Genomic DNA, 21,570 nt, shown 5'->3' with positions numbered 1-21,570 from the left:
TAAGCTCCGATGGCTTTTGCTTGATGTGTTTCAGCTCCTGTTTAAACGCAGAACTTGAATGGCAAAGGGAGGCTAAATCTCACCTGCTGGGAATGAGAAAACTTAGCGTGAGAAAGACCATTTTTTGATCTTTCCAGCAGCATTATAGCAATGAGTTAAATACTTCGCCGACTGAGACTGCCCAAAAAGTGACTCAAGATTTCTCATCTGCTGATCATCTTGACTGTCAGAGCTTCACAGCCTTAGATTGCCAAAGCATTTCACAGCTTACATTCCCCCCGGCACACCACTCAGCTCTGATTTATGCCAACTCTCCCTCCTCCCTCTCCTTCAAGTGGCAGAGCCCACCTCTCAGCTCCCTGAGGATCCCCACCCCATTTTCCTCTTCTCTCAAAAAGTGAAATAAGGTAACAAATCACCCGATGTACTAACAGTCACCTGAGGAGCAAATACTGCATCACTGCAAACCTTTAAACTGAGACCTGGTATTTTTTTTTAGAAGTACTCCCCTGTTAAGCCAGGAGGCAAGAGGTGGGCGAAGGAGGTGCAGGATGGCACTCTGGGGCCTCCATCAGCCTAAAAAAAAAAACCTACAGAGAAGAACCCTAGGGAGAAACAAGCCCTACTTGGTGTTTGCAGCTGCTACCGCTATACAATAGCAGATCGTTTCTCATCTGAACATCAAACTTCATTATCTTCCTGTCAATAATAAATCTTGAATTCCAGCAGCTGAACACGGGATGGGTAGGAACTCCCCTTTCCTAATCATTTTGGAGACTGTTTCTTCCTGAGAGTTTATTCCTCATCATTCCAGACTTAAGTTTAACAAAATAAAACTGTAACTTAGACCCGATCCACCAGCAGTGGATCAAGAAGATTCTGATTTCACAGAAGACATGAAAGAGGTTAAAAGAAGTAAAATTTGAGCAGTCATTACGTTATCCCTGAATGCTTTTAACAGCTCTGGCAAGCAGCAGCAGAGCATCCATACCCAAGGCAAGAATAACCACCAGCAATTCCAAAGTGATTCCACACAAAGCAACTTATCCCGCACCTGGGAGCTCCGGCCCTGCCGCTGATCCCCGAGGACTGAAGTGACTGCAGGAGGTTCTTTGCTGTTGCGTCTGGCTGGGACTCTGCGAGCTGCTGAAGCGCCAGCTGCAGGGCTCTGCGGGATGCCGCATCGCTGGCGGGAAGGAAAAATGGATCTCTGTGAAGTTATAAACCCTGCCAACATCGCACGTATTACTACCTTGCGTCACGCAAAGGGCTCTGCTTCCTCATTTCAGCTAATAGCTGCTTTATCCTTGCTGCTCTGAGAAGTGGAGGTTTCTGGCAGAAAGCTCCGTTCACTTCCTCAGCTGGCAGAAATTACGCTGAGGCCCTCCAGCAGGTTGCAAAAGAAAACACAAGTCCTGAGCAGCTCTTCTGCAACAGGGCACAGCTTAATCCCGTCTGAAAGCATCTAAAAGGCATCTTGCTCTGGCTTCACACTGCCGAACTGAACTGCAGGATGCAAATTTTAAGTTCAAATAAAAGTGAAGCACAAGGTAAACACTGAAACTTCTTAATATCAAACCTAACTTGAGAGCCTAATCGCTAGATGTCATCTTCCCACATCACATGCATCTATGGGACACGTCACAGTAAGATTCCCAGATGCTCCAAGCCTGTTTAATTGCTAAATAACCTCACTTTACTAAGAGATTAAAAAGTACAGCCTTTCTACATCAATTTACTCACCGGTATCGGTGCAGGGTAAGGCAGAAGAGTTTGCAAAGGCCTTTCACTGCGCCCTCTGGAAGATCTGTAACAGATTGGATTTCAGCATATTTCTTTGTAAGTCATTGGGGTCTTTAATGCACCCAAGCACCCTGAAACTAAAATCAGTGAAAAAACTGATCACAGCCCATACACACATACAGAAGTGTTTGCAAGGATCAGAATTCTCTCTTTTATGTGTACATTTTATGTATTTTTTTAAATAACAGCAGAATTGGAACGCATGCTATTCCGGCCACCTTCAGAGAATGAGAAGCATCAAAAAGACTTTTAAAAATTCATTTCATTTTATTAAGATTGTGTAAAGTCTTCTGGTTGTACTCTCTCTCTTTATATATATATATATATATTTGTTTATTTATTTATACATGTGTGTATACAAATACTCCATGAATCATTACAAAACCAAGAGAAGAGTCATAAAGAGAAACAGGTGACTGATACATTAATGAAAAACTAATAATTTACTGGAAAAAGCACACATGTAAGTAACTGGAGTAACCACAAAAGCCACACTTGGAACTAATGCTGTAGGAGAGCACATACTGCAAATGCAGCCACCCCACTACATCTACAAACTACCCCACAAGTTTCATGTAGCCTTTTAAACCAAGCACTTCAACATCCTTCTCCACCCCAGTGATCGAAACCATTTTTACCTTTCCCAGAAATGCACTTTCCCAGCTCGCTGAGGATCTCTCTCCGCTCCTTCACGCTGGCTGTAGTTACTTTTACTGCAAACCGCTTCAGCGTATCAGAAATCTAAAGGCACGGGCAGAGGAGAAAACATCAGGCTGGATTTGATGTCAACAGGACATAAAACCAGGGCAAGCATGTCCTGTGCAGCTGCACAAACTTATTGGCCAAATGCGGTCATCCGTGAGTGTAAGATTTCCTTACTGAGTAGGAAAGGGTCACTACATCATACGAGATGAAACTCAAACTGGTCAGCTGCAGGATAACCAGTTTCTGTTCTGTGATTGTGGCACTCTCTGAGGTACATTTACCCTTCCAAAAGGAGGACAGACTGAAAGGTAAAATCAACGCCCTAGAGCACAGGGCCTTTAAAAGCCAGAAACCCAGCACTTCAGGAATGCAGAGGAACTTTTCGGGGGGTGTTACCTCCTAAAGCCACCCACCAGCTGCTGACAGCCTAGCACAGAGCCTACCCTCACTTCCTGAACACCGATCCCTGGTTTCAGGCTGTCCCAGGTTATCACTGCTGCTGGAAATTACTTGCATGGGGAGGGGAAAAGAACGTTCAGCTTGCCTTGTTCTCATCCAGAACGGGCACACACAGCTCAGGGGTGCTGTACATTGGACTCAGCAGGTTACAAAGAGCATGCCTCGCCATAAAACTCCCTCCCTGTGCTCTCGTTAGCACCCAAGGTAAACAAAAACCCCAGATCACGCAACTCGACGTGTGTTTGTCACGCCTGTGCTGCTGTGTCTGTTATGTGCCTGAACCCACAGGCTGTAAGGGCCTGAAAACCACCAAGTTTACTTCCTGTAAATAGTTTGTGTCAGCTTTCAAGGGGTACAGAGATGGTGAGATAAACTTTATTTTTTTCAGCAGCGTGTGTTCTCAGTGACCTGCTCCTTTAGAAACCACTCCAGTGAACTTCCCAGTTTCAAAAGTGTACAAAAGGCTCCGTGTAGCCTCAACAGGGCTCAGGCAGGATTACACCCAGGTGTCTGTATTTACATAAACCAAAAGAACAAGGCTACAAGAAAGGCCTTTGAAATTCACTTCTTATACCAAGCACCTTTGTAAGTTTATAACAAGGAATATCTTTAGGAAGGGTGGCAAATAAACGTGTCTTCAAAAACTGATTAAAACCACTCCTTCCCTCTTAAGGAAAAATTCTACCAGTTTTTCCACAACAGGTCTTTTTGGAAGGACAGAAACCCAAGAGTTTGGGAAGTGGAAGCTGCCTCTGTTCTTCTGAAGAGCTGCTTTCAGGGAATTTTCTTTGCTGGCACAGAGGCAGGGAATCCCTCGGGGAAGAGAGCTGTCTGGGATGTGGAGACGGTGTCCGTGACCCAACCATCTCCTACCCTGGGCTCTCCCCGTGCCTCCAGCCCGCGGCTGCCGGTCACTGTAGCACTGGAGACGCCTCGTTAACACCTCCCCATACCTGCCTCCACCGCACGCAGGCTCAGGGCGAGCCGCACTCCCTCACGCCGCTGAGCCCCCGGCGAGGAGACGCGGACAGGACAAACCTGCTGGAGCCACCCCTGCACCGCCCGGACCCACAACCCCGGCGGAGCTCCCGGGCTGCTGGGCACGGAGCGCGGCTCCCCGAGCCCCCCCCCGGCCCCCCCGGGCTGTCCCGGGCCTCCCGCGGGCCCCGGGCTGGCTCCTCAGTGTCAGGGGGGCCCGGCCCCCAGCGCCGCAGCCCCCGGGCTTCACCGCCTGGCCCCGCTCCTAGGCCCGGCGTGGGCTCGGGGCTCAGCCCCGGCGTCCCCCAGCGGGAAGGGTCCGGGGGAGCGGCGCGGAGCCGCCCGGGGCCGGGCCGGTAGCAGCGGGGCGGGCGCGGCCCGCACTCACCTGCGTGTCGGCCGCCATGGCGCCGCTGTGCCCCGGAAGGAGACGGCACTTCCGGGGCGGCCGGCGCACGCGCTGCGCGGCGGGGGAGTGGGCGTTGCCATGGGGACGGCGCTGCGAGGCGAGCCGAATGCGGCCGAGCGGAGCCGAACGCCGTCGGGTCTGGCCGAAGGGAGCCGAAGGGAGCCGAACTCAGCCGAAAGGATCCGAACGCAGCCGAACGGAGCCGAGCTCCCCCGAATCGAACCGAACCCACCCGAACCCCGCCGCCGAACTGCTCCGAACCTCCCCGAGCCCACCCGAAGGGCTCCGAATCCCCCCGCCCCCCCCCGCAGGCAGCAGCAGAGGCGCAGGCAGGGTCCAAAGCCTTTATTGAGCCCCGCCACGCCGCTAGTCGAAGAGCCCGAAGCCCATGTCCTCGTCCGACTCCTCCGACTCCTCCTTGGCCGCCTCCTTGGCCGGCGCGGCGGCGCTGGCTGCGGCGGGTGCGGCCGATTCGGCTGCCACTGGGGCGGCCACCACAAAAGCCGAGGGGTCAGCCAGGAAGGCCTTCACCTGCGGGGAGAGAGGGGGAAGTTATAGGGGAAATGTCCCACGTCCCATGTTCCCAGGGGCTGTGCGGCTTGGTAGGTGTCCAGTGAGGCGATTGCCCTAGGGGTGGAGGGAGGCAGGGCCCAGCTCGCTCCTCCCGTGCCCGAGGTGCCAGCACCCGGCTGCCCCCTGCACCTCTCGCAGCCCTGGGTGGGCAGGATTATAAGGGGCAGGCTCCTGCCTCTACGCTCATCCCACGGAGCCAAGCGCCCTCCTCAGGACACTCGGCTCTGTCCAGTTCACGCTCAGAGGCAGCCCTGAGTCCTTTCAGGGTTGGTAATGGGCTCGCTGTTTCTGTGCAGCGCTCGCTGCACTTTGAACAAGGCTCTGGGACACTGCCATTACCTTTTCGGCCAGTGGGAAGGTGTAGTCAGTCTCCACTGCCACTGCCAGGACCCGCTTGTACCCGTTGATGATGGAGTGGGGCACAGAAGCAATGGTCGGGTACCCAATTTGCAGGCAGACGCTGGCAACGTTACGAACACCCTGCAAAAAGAGACTCATGTTTTGTGCTGAGACATAACCGGGATGAGAAACTGTGACAGCCGCCTCTGTGCTGCCAACACAACGCAGGACAGTACATAGCGTGCACAAGGAACCCAACCCCACTGAATTAAACATCAGGATTTAAGTGATTTCAAACACTCGCTGAAATAGCGTCCAGATTGCACGAACACTTCACTGCCATTACACATTCACTGATCCCACACGCCTCACTTAATGAAATGCCCAGTATGTTTTCCTTTGCTTTGGTCAGAAAAGCCTACAGAAGGTGCTCTGTGACTGTTTCTCCACGGCACTCAGACTCTACAGCCTGCAGAAAACACCAGAGCCTACACTTCGTTCTGCGGCAGCACCTGCAGCCTGTTTTCCCTCTAGCAGGTCGGCGAAGAGCTGAACCTTAAGGATACAAGGCTGAGGCACTGACCTCCAGGAAACGCTTGTGCAAGGTATCCTCAGTGATGTCCAGCACTTCAGGATTGTAAATGCTGCCATTGTCAAAGACCTGCTGGATCACCAACCCGAAGGAGAACGGGGAGATGTTCAGCATGTTCAGCAAGGTGGCTTCGCTGGCACCCACTTTGTCTCCAGTCTTGATGAGCTGCACATCGCTCTAAAGGAAGAGGAGGAAAATCAGTGAATGTGCACAAAGAAATTCAGGCCAACCAACACAGCAGGGACACGAAGGCACGGTTCTCATGGCAAGAGATGAAGGAACAAATGAGCAAAGGTAAAATAGGCTCAGAGTTCTGAGGCTGCTGAACCAGGAGATGAGCAGTGCCTCGATTCCCTTCCCTATGGGTAGCTCGTGAATTCCTCTAGAAGAGCTCAGATCTGACAGAGGAATGTAAAACCCTCTCCCCACCCCACTGCATGCCCAAACCAAGCCCTCAGAAGTTCCCAAAGTGAAGCAATCTGACTGTTCATAGTGCTTCAGTGTGAATGAGATTTTGGATGATGGTTACGCCTCCTGTTCTTCCACATGAACGCAGGATGAAAGGACAACTCCACGCGGTATCGCAGCAAGGGCCCTTCAATCAGGGAAGGGCTTCAACACCACCACCACCACTGCTCACTAACCAGAATTTCAATGGTTCCTCTGGAAATCTTCGTGGTGATGCCCAAGGCCTGGAAGAAGGAGGTCTTCTCAGGTCCGAGACCGGTGTTCTGGGCTGGCACAGTCACGTCACAAGGAGCAATCGCACCAGCACGGGCAGCTGCTGGCACCTGAAGAAAGAAGAAACGAGGTAAGTCAAAAGAACGCTTCTCTCTCAGATTCCCTGCAATGGCATCAACTCCTTCCCAAAATGACCCTGCATGACAGACATCACCCAGGCACACACAAACAAGACAGCAGTGGAAGAGCTACTCAGCTACAGCTGCAGGGGCCTAGTTTCCAATCCCCAAAGACTCCGGATAATCAGGTACCCCCCCCCTTAAAGGTTCGGTTTCACTTTTCCCTCAGTATTTCCCAGCCCAGAGATGCAGTGACGGCTCACTCCCCCACCTTGTTGGCCAGCAGCATGTCCCTGATCTCGGCCAGATCCTCCTTGGTGAAAACAAAGCCCACGTTCCCACGGATGTGAGGCAGCAGCCTGAAGGAAAGATGACAACCATCAGTTCCATTCCTCACACATCCCCTCCCAAAGGGAGGACCCAGGAAGCCGCTCAGAGACCTGTCACCCACTTTTCCAAGGCAGGGTTGTTCTCCAGGTGCCCGCGGATAGCTTTGCGCATCATGGTGTTCTTCCCCATCAGCACCACGGCCTTCCCGCGCAGCGACATCCGGATTTGCTGCATCTGCTTGGATCCCACGTTGTCCGCTCCCACAACGAAGCATTTCGGATAATCATCCAGCAGTTGCTGCGGTGACAACAGCCCCGTGTCTGCGGGGCCAGCCCAGGGCAGAGCAGCCCCGAGGCCCCGCAGCGCCCCAAAACCCACCCGGCCCAGCCCGGCCCCGCTCCCCGACCCCAGGCGGCGCCTCCCGAAGGCCGGGCCGGCCCGCAGCGGCACTCACGATGATTTTCATGAAGTAGTTGGACTTCCACGTAGCCCTGTCTTCCCTGGGCATCGCGGCGGTGCTCCAAGGATCGCCCGGCGGGTTTAAAGACGAGCTGAGGCCTGCGGGAGACGGGCGTGGGTGAGGCCGCTGAGCGGCAGCGCCCTCCCCGCCACCAGATCCCGATCCCGGATCCCCGATCCCCGTCCCCGCGGCCCTCAGGGGCCCTCACGACCCCCCCGGGCCCCACTAGGCCCTCCCCGGACCCCCTCAGGGCTCTCCGGGCCCCTCCCGCCCCCCCTCTCCCCGCTCCTACCTCCACGAGGGCTCCGGGAAAGAAAGGCCGGAGGGCGGGCCCGCCTCCTTTTATACCGCGGCTCGCGCCCAATCGCGGCGAGCCACGGGCGGACTCCGCCTCATCCCATTGGTCGGCAGCCAGTCACGGCGGAGCGGCCTCTCCGGTTGGGCGGCGCGCCTGTCACTCACGGGAGCGGCGGGGCGAGCGGGCGCCCCCTGGTGGCCGGAGGAGAAGCCGGCGGGGAAGCCACGCCCCCTGAGAGCAAGCCACGCCCCCACCGTAACGCTCAGCGCGGGAAGACCTCGGGTGGCCCCACCCCCTGACTGAGACCACGCCCCCCTCGTTGAAACCAGGCCCCCCCGTCTGAGGCCACGCCCCCTCCTGCAACTGCCTTAGCGCCCGGCCGGGCTGGGAGCAGCGCCTGCACCCCCCAGCCCCAGCCCCAGCCCCAGCCCCAGCCCCGTCCCTTCCCTTCCCTTCCTCCCCCCAGGGTGCGGGCGGGAGGCTGGGGAAGAGAAGCCGGGGCTCCCGGCGCCCCCACCCCGCAGCAGCTGACCCCACAGCTCCCTCCGAGGTCCCAGAGGGGAGGTGACCCCCAGGCAACAGGGCACAGCTGATAGGGACACCCAAACGACGCCTTTAGGTGGCACAGCCACTTGCAGCCCACCCGCCAGTGTGAATTTAAAATAAAGGATAAATAATTAAAAAAGAAAAAAGGGAAAGGGAAATTAAAAAAAAAAAAAAAGGAAATGGGAAAGGGAAAGGAAAAAAAAAAAAAAGGAAAGAAAAAAAAAGAAAAAGGGAAAAGGGAAAGGAAAAAAAAGAAAAAAGTAAAGGAAAAAAAGGGAAAAAAAAAAAGAAAAAAGGAAGAGGGAAAAAAGAAAAAAGGAAAAGGGGAAAAAAAAGGAAAAGGGAAAAAAAGAAAAAGGGAAAAAGGAAAAGAGAAAGGAAAGAAAACAAAGGAAAAGGGAAAGAAAATAAAAGGGAAAGAAAAGGAAAAAAAGAAGGGAAAGAAGCAAAAAATAAAAGGGAAAGAAGAAAAAAGGAAAAGGGAAAGAAAAGGAAAAAAAGGAAAAGGGAAAGAAAAAAAAGAAAAAAGTAAAATAAAAGAAAAAAGGAAAAGGGAAAGAAAGAACATAAAATAAAAATAAAAAAATAAAATAAACATTGAAAATAAAATAGAAATAAAAAATAAAATGGAGGTGGTGGTCCCTGCCCCCGGCCGCAGCCCCTCGCGCCCCCCGCAGAAAGAAGCAGGCGAGGGCCGGTGGGTTTAACACAGCGTCGAGGTTACAAAGGCAGGGGCAGCCCCGCGGGCACGCTGCCCGGCACAGCACAGCTCGAGATATAAAAGGCGCTTTCTTAAAATCACTTCAAAACCAATTTCGGTATAAGAGGATTAAAAGCAAATTAGATATGAATTCAAAATCAGTGTAGAAATCTTATCAAAGGCAGGATACAGTATTCATTTCGATAGTAAAACCAAGTGTGCCTCACACACCCGCCCCCGGGGACTGGTTATGCCGGTAACAGTCAGTACAAAAGGTTATTGCTCTAGCATCTCTCCGTGGAACACGTTTAACAGGAGCGCAGGAAGGAAATACCGAGGGCTGACAGGTCTCGTTAGCAAAGAGAGGAAGGACAAAGCATATAAAGGGTGGATTTTTTTTTTTCCCTGGCTTCTTAAACCCCTCTGCTTCTCCCTGACCTTGTAGAGGAGGGTGGGTGGGAGAGCTTCGGGCTGGATAACGCAGGCACACCACAGGCACTCGTGGTGGAGGCTGGCCCTGACCTCCCTGCTCCTACAGAAGGGCCGATGCTGCCCTGCCGCCTCTCTCCTGGGAGCAGCAGGCGAGGGGACTGGGTGCTGAGGGAGGTGCCTGGCCCCGCACGTCCCCCTAGGGGCACGCAGCAGCACACGGAGGGATGGCCGAGGCTTGGAGAGGGCAGGGAATAACAAACTAGGGAAAAAGAAGAAAAAAAAAAAAAAAAAACACAGTAATACCTTGATTCCTCTTCAAACAAACAACAAAAAAAAGTGGTATCAACTCCTTACAGTGTAATGGAACTGGAGAGACCCTTGCAGGGTCCTGGCTGCCTGTGCTGAGGCTCCTGGTAAGCCAGGGGTGCCCGCGGCCCCAGGGAGTGGAGGCAGGGTGGTGCTGAGCTCGTGGGGTGCCCTCGCTGTGCTACCAGCTTGGGCTGCGCTCAGGAGCCTCAGAGAGGTGTCAGGACAGAGGGCTGCGTTGTCTGCCAGCGTCAGGGTGTGCTCAGAGTGCTGACACGGGCTGAAACGGGCTGAAATGTACTGGCTAAGGCTCCTGCTGCCGGGAGGGGGCTGAGAAGCTCCCTGGTGGAGCCCTCGGGCTAAGCTCAGCTGTCGGTCACACCCAGCTGCACACAGGAGCCAGGGGACTGCCTCTCTCTGCTGAGACGCAGCAAGGGCATTTCCAGTTTAATGGTCCGTCTCTGGAGCTGCTGCCTCGAGGCAGCAGAAGCAAGCACTACCCCCCACCCCCCACCCGCCCTCTCCCCTGCCTGGGAAGGTTTTGAAATCACAGTAATGTTCAGAGAGACAGAACTGCCCGGGGGGAGGCAGAAAGATGCTTAGCTCCCAGCTAGGACGCCTCTAACAGAAGAGTTTGAGAAAGCAGTTCTGACAGTAGGGCTTGTCGTTCTGTTCTTTGAAGGTTCCTTTGTTGAGCTGCTTGAGGCAGAAGGCACAGACAAAGTGTTCGGGGTGAAATTTCTTGCCCATAGCAGTGATGCAGCGTCCTGTGATGGGCTTCTGGCACCCAGAGCACAGCGAGCCGCGACGCTCGTGGTAATGCACCTCGCAGTAGGGCTGCCCGTCGTGCTCGAAGAAGCTGCCGTTGATGAATGGGGTGAAACATTCCTGCAGGGGGAGAAAGCACAAGGGGACAGACTCAGTAACAAGCCAGGGATGTGGGAGGCTCCACAAATCTCCTCCACGTCGTGGCACGAGCTTTCAACATCATCCTGCTATCCATGTGCCGAAGTCTGCCCATCAAGAAGAGTTTCCAAGGATAGACAGAGCCAGAAGCAAGGGAAACAACCACGGCCCTTTCCAGCTGGCTTCTCTCACACAAAGAAAATAGGAGTTACCAGATGCGTTCAGCCAGGACGAAGGAGAACACTGCTCCTTCTCTCAAGGCAGGAAACGCTGCAGAGCACCTTCCCCTTTTTCTCCTAATCTCACTGCGGCTTCCCCACAATAGGAGGCGGAAGGCAGGGACCAACACAGGCTTTAATACAGCAAAACCTAATGAACCTGGCACTAGGTCCAGCTGGGAAAATGAGGCACAGTTCCTATTTAAAAGTGCTCTCTGGAATGGCTGGTGTCACAGAGGTATGCTTTATGTAGGATGGGGATTCCACCTGAAATACCTCCACCAGGCATATGTGCATCCCTACTGGGAGAAACCCCTCGTTCTTCTACAGTGCTAATGATTTTGCACAGACGAGGACACGCCAGCCCTGTGCCTGTTGGAGCCCAGCACTCGTCATCACCCTCAGTACCAGGCAGCAGAGAACGTGACAGCACAACCTGCAGCAGAAGCCCCCGTCCTCCCTGCAAGGCTGGGGAGATTCCCCTCCTCGTGCAAGCGGTGAACTGAGGCGATGGCCTGGGGGTGAGCTGAGGATCCCGTCCATGGCAGCAGGAAGGCCCACGGAAGCCAGATCTCCATAACCCTGGTGCTGCTCAGCCCAGGCACCTTCCTCTTCCCCTGGGAGAGCACAGGGTCACACACAGCCAGACCTGTGTGCACACAGCATCCAGCACGCAGGGCCACCGGTGGCTCAACGCTCCACGCTGGGTCACAATCACACCCGCAACCCACGATTCTGCTGCTGAATCTGGTTTCTTTCCCTTTCTTCCCCACTCTAGGAAAGCCTGGCTTATGTTTGCTCATCTCTTGGGGCCTGTAAGAGTTAATACTCGTGAGGCACTTTGAAAGAGCGCCAAGCATTTAATCTGCAGTATTCCTGCTTATTATGCCTGCTGCATGGAGCCTGCCACTACTTCACTGCCTTGCCTGAACAAGGTCAGTCTCATTAGTTTACGTTGTCAGATGGAGCATGGGAGGAAGAGCCTCAAAATCTGATTGCTGAGGCAAGTGCTTAGAGAGAAGCTTAGCTTATAATTGTTTAAAGGCCACAGCAAATGTCTCTGTTTATCTGTGAGCTGCTGCAGAAGCCCAGAACTGCAGCTGGGAACAGAAAGAGCAAAGCAGCCAGAAAGTTTCACGTAAACCAGGAGAGGAACAAGAAGGTGCTTGGTGCTGACGTGTTTTTATCTGGCTGTACTTCAAGACCCCACGGACGCCTTTGTCTTGATAAGGGACCAGAGGCCTGCAGGGTGGAAAGGACAGGGGTCGTACAGCAGCCCTGAAGGACCTTGGGTTTCTTACCCGACAGACAAAACATTCAGGGTGCCACAGGGTGTTCAAGGCAGAAATGTAGTTTTCCAGGATGGCCCGGGCACAGCCTCCACACTTGGGAGCAAACATGTCGAAGTAGTCCTTGCGGCAGTAGGCTTTGCCGTCCTTCTCATGAAATCCTGCCAAAGAAGAACAAAGAGCATCAGCTCCTGACCTTCACCTATGGCCAGCCAAGCTCTGGAGAAACCAGCGCGGGTAGGATCATCCTTCCCGTCCCCTCACACACAGCAGGCAGCTGTTCCTCATTCTGCTGCCCTTCCTGTCCCATGCGCACACATGCACATGCATATTTTTCCTCTCCAGAGACAGAGAGAGAGAAAAAAAAAAATCCTGGTGGTATCCCTTCTGCATAAACAGCTATTTCCCTTGGAACTTCTGCCTTCAGCAGTTCCCGTCATCTCTCAGGCGGGCCCCCAGCAGCAGCTCTGCCTTACACACCTATCTGCAGCTCAGGGAGGAGATTATTTTCCCCTTGTATGAACCAGTAATACCTTCAGGTCCAAAGAAAGCTCCACACTGGGCACAGAAGAAGTGTTCAGGGTGCCATGTTCTGTCCAAAGCCGTCACCACTTTCTGTTCAGAAGAAGCAAAGCACAATCATGTTAATCATGGGTTCAGCCTGGAGGTGAACAAGGGGGCACTGGGTGGAAGAACACTTTAATGTTGGTGCTGACAACTGCGTGCATTAAAATAGACCGTCCTTCAGAGAGCTGAGTCACTTCTCCTGCCTCTGGCTCATTCAGGCTTTCCCCACAGCACACTTTTACCCTAAAAGGATCTTACACACGGCTTCCTCCCTTACACAGGGCCCCGTCCAGCTCTCAGGGCTAGCGCTCTGGTGCCTCTTACTACAGGCTACCAACAGGCAGGAGCTGGGGAATCGTTACCACAATGACAGAGCCATGCTCTGAGGGATTACAGCTCAGTGAAGGTAAGAGGGACTAACCCATCTCATTAATTAAGTTCATTAAGAACTGGACAGGGTCAAGTTGTTTCCCTTTCAGAGCCAGTGCAAAGGAAAAATAGAAGTCGCCAAACAAAATCTTTCACCCCGGACACATGGGTGGAGTTTTTAAACACTGAGGCCTGCAGCACCTCGTGTCACGGCTTGCACCCCCCCAGAACTCACATCGAGGATGGGCCCGTTGCAGTAGTAGCAGCGAGGGGAGAAGAGGTTGTGATAGTCCTTCTCGCAGTAGGGCTGCCCATCCCGCTCAAAGAAGTTCCGTGACCCGATCTCCTCCTGGCAGTGGGTGCAGACGAAGTGCTCGGGGTGCCAGGTCTTCCCCATGGCTGTAACCACCTGTTGGGAAGACAACTTATGAAGGACACCTCTACCTCGCTCTCCCCTCGGCCACATGACAAGTTACCAGCTGGAGGTCAGCAAGAATGACAAGATCTACTACTCAAGTGAGCCCTGGACTGGGGTAGCATGAAAACTGAATTACCTATCATCTCAGGAGAGGGCAGTCCCTCAAGGGCAGGGTAGAGGTCACTGGAGGAGCTTACAGCGTACCTAGCCAGTGGATAAATAGAGTACTTCAGTTTCTCCAGCATCTCCAGTCCCTTCAGCCTCACGAAAAAGCCCTCCCCGTTACGCCCAGCTGCAGCCCAAGCTTCAGCAGAGGGGTGGCACCTTCGACCCACCTGCCCAGCGATCGGCTTCTTGCAGGCTCCGCAGACGCCCTTGGCAACCGTCGCTACTCCCAGCTTGTTCAGGTCAGACTGGAGACTTCCCAGCATGGTGTCCAGCTGGCTGCCAGGTTTGGGGGTTGTGGACGGCGGGGAGCTGCTGCCGGCTTTCCCCTGTGCCATGAACTGCAGGGAAGAGAAAACAGCGGCTGTAAGGCAAGCGGTGCTGCCCTAGCCTGGAAAAGGGCTGCTGTTGCTGCCAGCGGCTCTTCTGCAGGGACAGGAGATTGCTAGGAGACAGCTACGCTCGCTGCAGAAGCTGGTGAGAGCCAGGATCAAGTACACACACAAACTCTGCCCATGCAGAGGCCCTGGGATGTGTAAGAGCAGAGCTGCGAACTAAGGATCTGCCTTTACTTTGCTGCACACAGAGCAGAAGTTACTTGCAGACCCCAAGCAGTCAGTACAACGCCCTCTAAGCCTCTGCCAAGAATCTCCCTTCACCTCATCAGCTCCTGGCCAGCTGACAAAGCAGAGACGCCAGCCGAGGGCCTCTTCCCCTTGACCTCTCTCTGCTCCTACGCTGCTGCTCGCTGTCGTCCTCTCCGACAGAGACCCCTCTCCTCCCCAGGCTCCATCTCCCCCTCAGCCAAAGCACCTCTGCTCCTCCCTCCTCCGCAGCCCCGCTCCGTGCCGAGTCTCCCTCGCCCCATCAGGTGGCTCTCAGCCCACGCCGAAGCCAAGCAAGTGGAAGCAGGAAGGAAACGGTCGGAGTTGGTGTTTACCTACAGAGAGGGCAGTGCCTCCACGGCAGCAGCGTGCAGCGAACACTGCCACGTCTGTTGGAAATGCACGCGGGGTGCTGGGGAAGGGGATCGGGGAAGGGGATTGCCAGATTGGTCTCAGAGGCAGGTTCTGGAGCTCACAGCGAAAGCTGCTCACACCTTCCCAAAGAAGGCCAGGGGGAGAAGTTTTACTTCGGTTTGTAACTTGGGAACAATGTATGGGTGCTCTTGGGGCACCAAAGCCTCCTTTGCAGGCAAACTGCAATAAGGAGGTGGGGATTATCTCAGCTGACTGCTCTGACTGCGCTGCGATGCCTACTGCCAGGTTTAGAGACCCAGAAGTCGGCCCTCCCTGAGATGTCGGCATGGAGCATGTTTTCTCCTACTAAGAGCACAGGTTAAGCACAGACATCAAATCCATGCCTGCAAACACCCCCCAGCCTGCTGCCATCACAGCCGGGGAGCAGGACACACTGAAGCACCTCAGAGCCTGGCAGAAAGCCCCGCTTCCAGCCCCAGGAGGAGCTCTGCTCCTCATCCTGCTCGCGCTTGCAGTCAACCAGTTAAGTTGGTGGCAAACCCCAGTTTCCACTTGTTTGCACAAGATTTCTCAGGCCACACACAATTTTAGCTCCCCAGTGGAGCCCAGTGCACAACCTGTCCCCCCCATTCAGCTACAAGCTCAGGGAGCAACACACCACACTCCACAAAAAGCATCAGCTCTGCTCCCCACGCTGCACGTGCACCCCCAGAAGGGCACGCCATGCGGACAGAAAGCAGGTCCTGCCTTCTCGGGGCTGGGGGCACCCAAGGGTGCCGGAGCAGCCAGCAGACTGGCACTGCCGACGAGGGGAGGAGCGGAGGTCACCTGCAAAGCACAACAGGTCACGATGCAGAGGCTTGATCCCACCATCTCCTCCCCAAACCCACTGGCACTGGGGACAGCCAGCCACACAGACTAATATAGTAAGACTTGAGATTTTTGGTGTCTTTTTTCATCCCTCTCCCTACTTCAAGGACAATCACGGCAAGGAGAGCTGAGCCCTAGCTTCAGAGCCACCTTTTTTTTTTTTTTTTTTTTTTTATCTCAGAGGGAAATAAAGCCAACGTGATCCCTGCTGCACAAAGGGCAGGCAGGAAGCACACGCACCCCAGCGATTATTGCACAGCCGTGCTCTGTGGCAGACAGGCAGAGCTGGGATTGATTTGTTACCAACGGCTCTGCTCTCCTACCACGCATCAGCGCCAACCTTTGCCTCAACATCTACTGAGCCACCAAGCTGGGAGCAGTGCTTGGACTGGACAAGATTCTGCTAAAAAGAAAATAAACAGAAAAGACAAGCCTGCCTGCATCTGTGGGAAGAAAGCCTCATCTTCAGTCTGACAGCCAACAGAAACAACTGTCTTGGTGCTAGGGGTCCAAGGCTGGGGAGAGGAGTGCCCAGGATCTTCAGAAGGAGGGGTGCCCCCACCAGAAAGCTCATGATAATCATCAGCAGAAGTCTCCCACTGGAAGAGAGGCTGGGGAGCCAAGCTGAAGGAGGAGGAGGAGGCTGGAGGAGGAGCTGAGATAGACGGTGGGAGGGAAGGCTGAGGTGGGAGAGGGAGGAGAGGTGTGGGGCCAGGGACACGAGGGGCAGCAGCGTGAGCAGGGGCTGTCTTTGCAGCTTCTGTGGAAGGCAGGAGCGGGGGAGAGGCTGAAACAGAGACCGTCCTCCTCGGGGGGTGCGGGGACTCTGGAGGGAAAACCACCTAGAAAGACACGGAGGAAGAAGAGAAGTGAATAAAGCCAAAGAGGAACCAACAAGCACCTCCTGCTCCAGGAAGGCTGGGAGCACGGAGCAGGCGATAACCCAGTCCTTACTGCCCGGTGCTCTCCCCCTTCCTCTTCTGAACCTCCTGGGGTTTGCACCCAAGCACGAACAGGACGTCAGCCTCATAACCACGGCCAAGCACAAGTGGGTAAGAACAGAGGCTGCTGGCTTTTACCTTCGTTGTCTAAGGGGAAAAAGCAGCAAAAAAGCAAGGGGCAAGGAACTAGAAAACTTGTTTCTCTGCGTCGCTCTGAGGAGGAGCAGCATCTTCCACCCAGAACTTCCTGCAGAGGCAGGAAACAAAGCTTGCCTATGCCAGGCCTCCCAGCATGGCTCCCAAATAATCCCCACGTGGATATTTGATATCCAACAGCAGCAGACCCAAACAGATACCACTACCAGGGCCCTCAGGTACTACTCCAATTCCTAAACAAGGAGAACTAGGACCCAAGAGCCAGTTCCCTCTTCAGGTCAGGCAAGGGGGAGCAGGAAGAGCTAGTTCTTCATTTTGTCTTGCTTAGGACACTCAGAGTGAACCTGCACCTCCACGCCATGCTGGAGAGAGGGACATGCTGGCATTTCCCAAGACACGCCCCTCCTTTCTACCTTCTCTACTTGCTGTCCACCATTCTGCTCCTCTCCCTGGGGTGTGGCAGTGATAACGACCCCCTCTGTCAGCCAGTCCTCCTGGCTTTTCCACTCCTCCTGTTCCTCCTGCTTGGCGATGCCCAGTCTGTCCTGCAGCTCCTCAATCAAGCGATCTTGGGGCTCTGACTTGTGAAAGATCGCAGGACCTAGCTTACGCCTTGGAGAGAGGTCCCGATTCATGGGATGCACATTCGAGGTCTCTTTTGTCCTCTTGATTAAAGACTTAATCTAAATGACAAAGGTAACAGTGTCAGCAGAGAAGAGCAAGGTAGGGGCAAGCCTCAAGATGCAACAGCACAAACTCAGGCTATTAGTGACAGCTGTGAGCAGAGCAGGAAGAGTGATGACATTTCTTCCATAATGCCAAAACTCCTTTTGGCACAGCCCAGAACAGTGACTCAGTGCAAGGAAAAACCCCGTAAGGATAATCACTGCAGCCAAAAATAACTATCTAGAAAAGGAAGGGAAAGATTATCCAGCAGGAAGCCAAGATAGGAGGTGCAGCACGACCGCTCCGCCGAGCATTAAAGAACCCTCAGCATCGCAGGGACACGCAGCAGCCTCTCTGTGTCTGCCCTTTGCAGGGAAAAGACTCTCGGTCAGAGGTGGCTGGTGCACAGAGCACACTTGCAGGGCTGGAAGGAACACTGACTGGTCTGGCAACAAGACCTAAAAAGGCTCAGCAGAGCAGAGGAGCTGCCATCCCAAGTCAGGAACATCCTCTGGAGGCATGAAGCAGCCCTTCAACTTTTCAGAGGCCATTTGCCTTGTTCCAGTCAGGGAATAAAACTCCCCTTCACAGGGCAGTCCCTGCAGCCTGCCGTGCTCTGTCCTGCTCACCGGCATGCAGAGGAGGCCACAGGACAGAGCAGGGGACCTGACACATCCATGACACGCAGCTGGGCACTGCATGCTGTTAGTGTGGGTGAGCCCGGGCGCTCTCACAGCACACACAAACGTTAGTGAGCTGTCAGCTCAGGCCTGGACTCATCCTGCTCCCGCATTCGTGCGGTGCCTGCCTGGCCCGATGCAGAGATCCTCTCAATGGGTGGTTTGGAGACGTGCAGCTGATCCCAGTCAGTTTTCCAAAGGTTTTCAGGAGGTTGGGGAGCAATTGCAGAGCTTGTGAACTGCTCGTTTTCCTGCTCTCCTATGGCTTTGGTCATGGTAGCAGCTCCTGCCTTCCGAGGAGTTCTCCCTCTGCTCTGCCTCTTCTGGCCCAGATCAGGACAGCCATCTACTGGGATTTCACGTGGAGCTTTTAGCTCCTGTCCATGCTCCACAACAAATCCCAACTGTTTTTTAGTGTCTGGGAAGACGTCCCGCCGATCCAGGGCCGTGACAGAAGGTTCACACACAGGACTCAAAACCCTCTCATGCTTTGCGTGTACTTCTGGCAGAGGCTCGGCCAGCTCCAGGGCCCAGAGCTCATCTAAAGCTGTTTCCACACTTCTGCCCTGAGAAGGAAGGGCTGAATTATCCCTGAATGCTCCCTGCTGGCCCGGGTCTTTTGCTATCTGCGCGTTCCCTTGACCAGTATTTGAGATCGGGACACTTGAGATTTTGGGGTCTGTTCTCTGCTCCTTTTTCTCACTCTCTTTTGCCAACTCCAGGCCTTGTGCCTCCACCTCAGCAGACCTACACAGAAACTCCATGCTGGAAGCTGGCACGGCCTGGGAAGCCTTTCTAGATGAGTCAGGCTTTCTGCTCAGCCTAACCAAGCCTGCAGAGGTAAACTGCTCCCCACGAGCAGCAGAAGAGACACGCGGAGGGGGCACAGGGACCGTTTGTGGCAAAGAAGGCACGCGTGTAGGAGCAGCAGAATGCCCTGAAGCAGGCAGAGCTACAGCGTGACTGCCTTCCCCAGCTGAGGGGGCAGATGTTGGTGCTGCCAAGTCCCCGCTGTGACTCGCAGAAGGGCGTTTGGAAGAGCAAAGCACTGCTAAGCTGTGACGAGAGTCGATGGAGTCTGCGTCTGCTGAGCTGGGAACCAGTTCTGGGGAGGGCTCAGAAATCAGAGATATAGTGGAACTAGTCTGCAAGAAAGGAGACAGAAGGAACAAGGAAAAAAAACAAAGACAGAAGAAAGGGAAAAAATAAGCACGGTATACAGCATTGTAACAACTGGGACCTCCAAATCAAAGAGCCACGTCAGTCCAGAGCCTTACACCAGAGAACAAGGAATGAGAACGAGATATCAAAGAGCAGAACTAACGTGACAGCGTGCTGATCTTTGCATGAGATCACAGGATACGAAGCTCTAGAGCCATCAAGATCCTTTTTCTATGCTGTCCTCCTAAGCAACACCTCATGCTCACCTACAGCTGTGATGGGGGCACGCGACAGCTGCCAGGAAGCCAGCAACAAACCCAGGAATGCCTGGACTCTGAGTAAAGGTCAGATTAGCAACTTACTCATAGCCAGCCATGTAGATTTTACATTTCGAAGCTGAAAAAAGCAATCAATGAATAGAACAAACCCTGACATTCTTCTTCTTGATACACTAACAGCGTGCTGCAGTTGGTTATGTTCATGGCAATGAAAACAAAGCTCCAGGGCAAGCACAGCAAGAACAGATGACATGGGCTTTGTTCTACCCACATCATTAATCTCACCTTGGACGTGACACACACTGAATCTCAACAAGCCTGGCAGTCGCTCCATGCCCTTGCAAACTGCTTTGATTGTGGCCTAAGGGGAACAGGCTAATCTAGCCATCTCCACATTTACATGGTAACAAAATCAGTATTAATTTTAATCCAAAATACACTCTTAACAACAATGACTGATACCGAGGTTTTGGTTCTCCTTGACTAGAGGGTGTTTTAAAAACAAAAGATTGTGGATGCTCCTTTCCCTGTTTCCAGTGGCTCCTGGCTCAGCTCTAGGAGACAAGTTGGTATTTCTCCTTTTCCTTACAGAAAGGCAATCAGAACAGCGGGTTAGCCAGGCCAACTTCAGGCCAATGCTGTCCTGCCAGTTTTAAAAACCTAGCTTAAGGATTCCCACATCCGACAGCTATCAAGAGCTGCTCTGATTCTTCACCACGCTTTCCAAAGAAGCTTTAAGAAGTTAGATGCTCACATTCTAACCTAGCAGGGCTTTCTAACCTTTCTAAGCCCGTGCACAGTATCTCAGTCCCTACTTACCTTTCTGGGACACTTGCCATGAATTGACGGCTAAAATTAACCAGAACATGCACAAAATTTGCCAGAAGGTGGAAAAGACATATACCTTCAGCTGGCCTACGCAGCTACCATCCCAAGGGGTCAGGAGCTGGCAAGCACACAAATCTGTGAAGTCACAGCAGTAGCACTACAGGGAGACCACTTGGAATGTGGTAGGGGACCACAATTCATCACAGGTTGCTCCTCCTTTCAGGGAGCACAGCAAGATGAGAAGAACTAGCAAGTACACTCCTCGGTTAAAATAGCAAGTTAACCAATATTGCCCTCCTCTGTATTTATACCCCCCAGATATACCCATAAAAGCAACCATTTTTTATGCTAGGGTTCATATTTACTCATTTCTAGACTTTCTAAAATTAAAGCCAGTCATTTTGACAGCAAGACTGTCATTTTGCTCAGAAGCAAGTATTTCCAGCCTATTAAAAACACACAAGCTCCAAATTCAGAGCAAGGTTGCACACACAGCAGTTTACAGCTAAAGGCACCTCACCACGCAGCAAGCAGGCATCGTATTACACAGGAGTGGCAGAGGCTGAAAAACCAAGTGCATTAAGTAATCTCCATGGCCGCTGATGAGCTAGATAACCAAAAATCAAATGGATTCTGTAAGCAAAGAGAATGAGCAACTCATTAAAGTGAGAAAAATGATGATAAAATGTATCAGTCTGTTACAGCAGCTTTTACCCTGGGGTATGAGGGAAATTAAACATCAGTGCTGCGACTTCTCCCACCCCCATCTGCTGGAACTTGCAGTTGAACCAGCTCCAGCTAATTGCATACTGGACTCGGTTTTTCTGTCCTATTTCTTGCAGCCCCACACAGGTCTGGCACTCAAACAACAGCCTTTCATCTTGCACTTTTAGGAAAGGCTCCACTTCTCTCCCTTCCATCCTGCCACTGGAACAGACCACAAGTCCATTTTTACAGACAAGCTAACACCACTAGCTGGCACAAATACGGGAGGTAAAAACAAACAAAAAGGACTGAAGGGAAAATGAAGCAACAAGGAGAACAGGAAGAAGGAGGGCAGCTGTTAAAAACAGCCAGGGACAATATTATCAAGAGAAGTGATCACAGAAATCATGTTGTGGGTGCTTCAGGGGAACAACATTTATATACAGATGAGACTTACAAAAATCTTAACACTGTGTTTATAGAGCTCAAATCTTAAAATTTTGCTGCATTTCAGTTTGTTAAAGTCCAACCAGAAACTAAGCCAGGGAGGAGGGCAGCATACAGGAAGCAGCTAGGCTGTCATGCAATTTTAATGGAGTTACAGAAAGAATCTCAGGCCTTTTCCCAAGACTGCAAAGCATTT

General features: G+C 53.0%; 3 protein-coding genes across 6 annotated transcripts in view; all 3 read right to left on the bottom strand.

Moving 5' to 3' along the window:
• GCN1 (GCN1 activator of EIF2AK4) overlaps positions 1-4,355 on the bottom strand; it is a 42,756-nt gene extending 38,401 nt beyond the window's left edge. The window contains exons 1-4 of the mRNA XM_084297349.1: positions 4,334-4,355; positions 2,442-2,544; positions 1,744-1,807; positions 1,055-1,186 (exon numbers count right to left, since the gene is read on the bottom strand). Of these exons, the coding sequence (XP_084153475.1) occupies positions 1,055-1,186; positions 1,744-1,807; positions 2,442-2,544; positions 4,334-4,351 (317 nt within the window). The 5' untranslated portion in view covers positions 4,352-4,355. The remainder of the gene's footprint in view (positions 1-1,054; positions 1,187-1,743; positions 1,808-2,441; positions 2,545-4,333) is intronic.
• A 329-nt stretch (positions 4,356-4,684) lies between these two features.
• On the bottom strand, positions 4,685-7,770 carry RPLP0 (ribosomal protein lateral stalk subunit P0). The gene is made up of 8 exons (XM_084297177.1): positions 7,741-7,770; positions 7,443-7,546; positions 7,110-7,285; positions 6,930-7,017; positions 6,503-6,649; positions 5,850-6,035; positions 5,267-5,407; positions 4,685-4,885 (listed from the first exon to the last, which is right to left on the bottom strand). The coding sequence occupies exons 2-8, from the start codon at positions 7,494-7,496 to the stop codon at positions 4,721-4,723; spliced, it is 957 nt and encodes a 318-aa protein (XP_084153303.1). The 5' UTR covers positions 7,497-7,546; positions 7,741-7,770; the 3' UTR covers positions 4,685-4,720.
• Positions 7,771-9,113: 1,343 nt separating this feature from the next.
• The window catches only part of PXN (paxillin), a 41,712-nt gene continuing 29,255 nt past the window's right edge, over positions 9,114-21,570 (bottom strand). Inside the window, exons 7-15 of one of the 4 annotated variants that reach the window (XM_084297277.1) lie at positions 18,084-19,100; positions 17,023-17,292; positions 15,950-16,354; positions 15,390-15,470; positions 13,833-14,003; positions 13,315-13,488; positions 12,677-12,758; positions 12,156-12,304; positions 9,114-10,618 (exon numbers count right to left, since the gene is read on the bottom strand). In XM_084297277.1, coding sequence (XP_084153403.1) covers positions 10,352-10,618; positions 12,156-12,304; positions 12,677-12,758; positions 13,315-13,488; positions 13,833-14,003; positions 15,390-15,470; positions 15,950-16,354; positions 17,023-17,292; positions 18,084-19,100 — 2,616 coding nt within the window. In that variant the 3' untranslated portion in view covers positions 9,114-10,351. Of the gene's footprint in view, positions 10,619-12,155; positions 12,305-12,676; positions 12,759-13,314; positions 13,489-13,633; positions 13,702-13,832; positions 14,004-15,389; positions 15,471-15,949; positions 16,355-17,022; positions 17,293-18,083; positions 19,101-21,570 lie in introns of those variants that run through there. The other 3 variants (XM_084297278.1, XM_084297279.1, XM_084297280.1) reach the window with 3 other exon arrangements.

Source organism: Netta rufina, assembly GCF_964035555.1.
Source record: "Netta rufina genome assembly, chromosome: 17".
In the NCBI taxonomy this organism is placed as follows: Eukaryota; Metazoa; Chordata; class Aves; order Anseriformes; family Anatidae; genus Netta; species Netta rufina.
The sequence above is the reverse complement of the archived record's forward strand: the minus strand, read 5'-3'. Positions and strand labels throughout refer to the sequence as shown.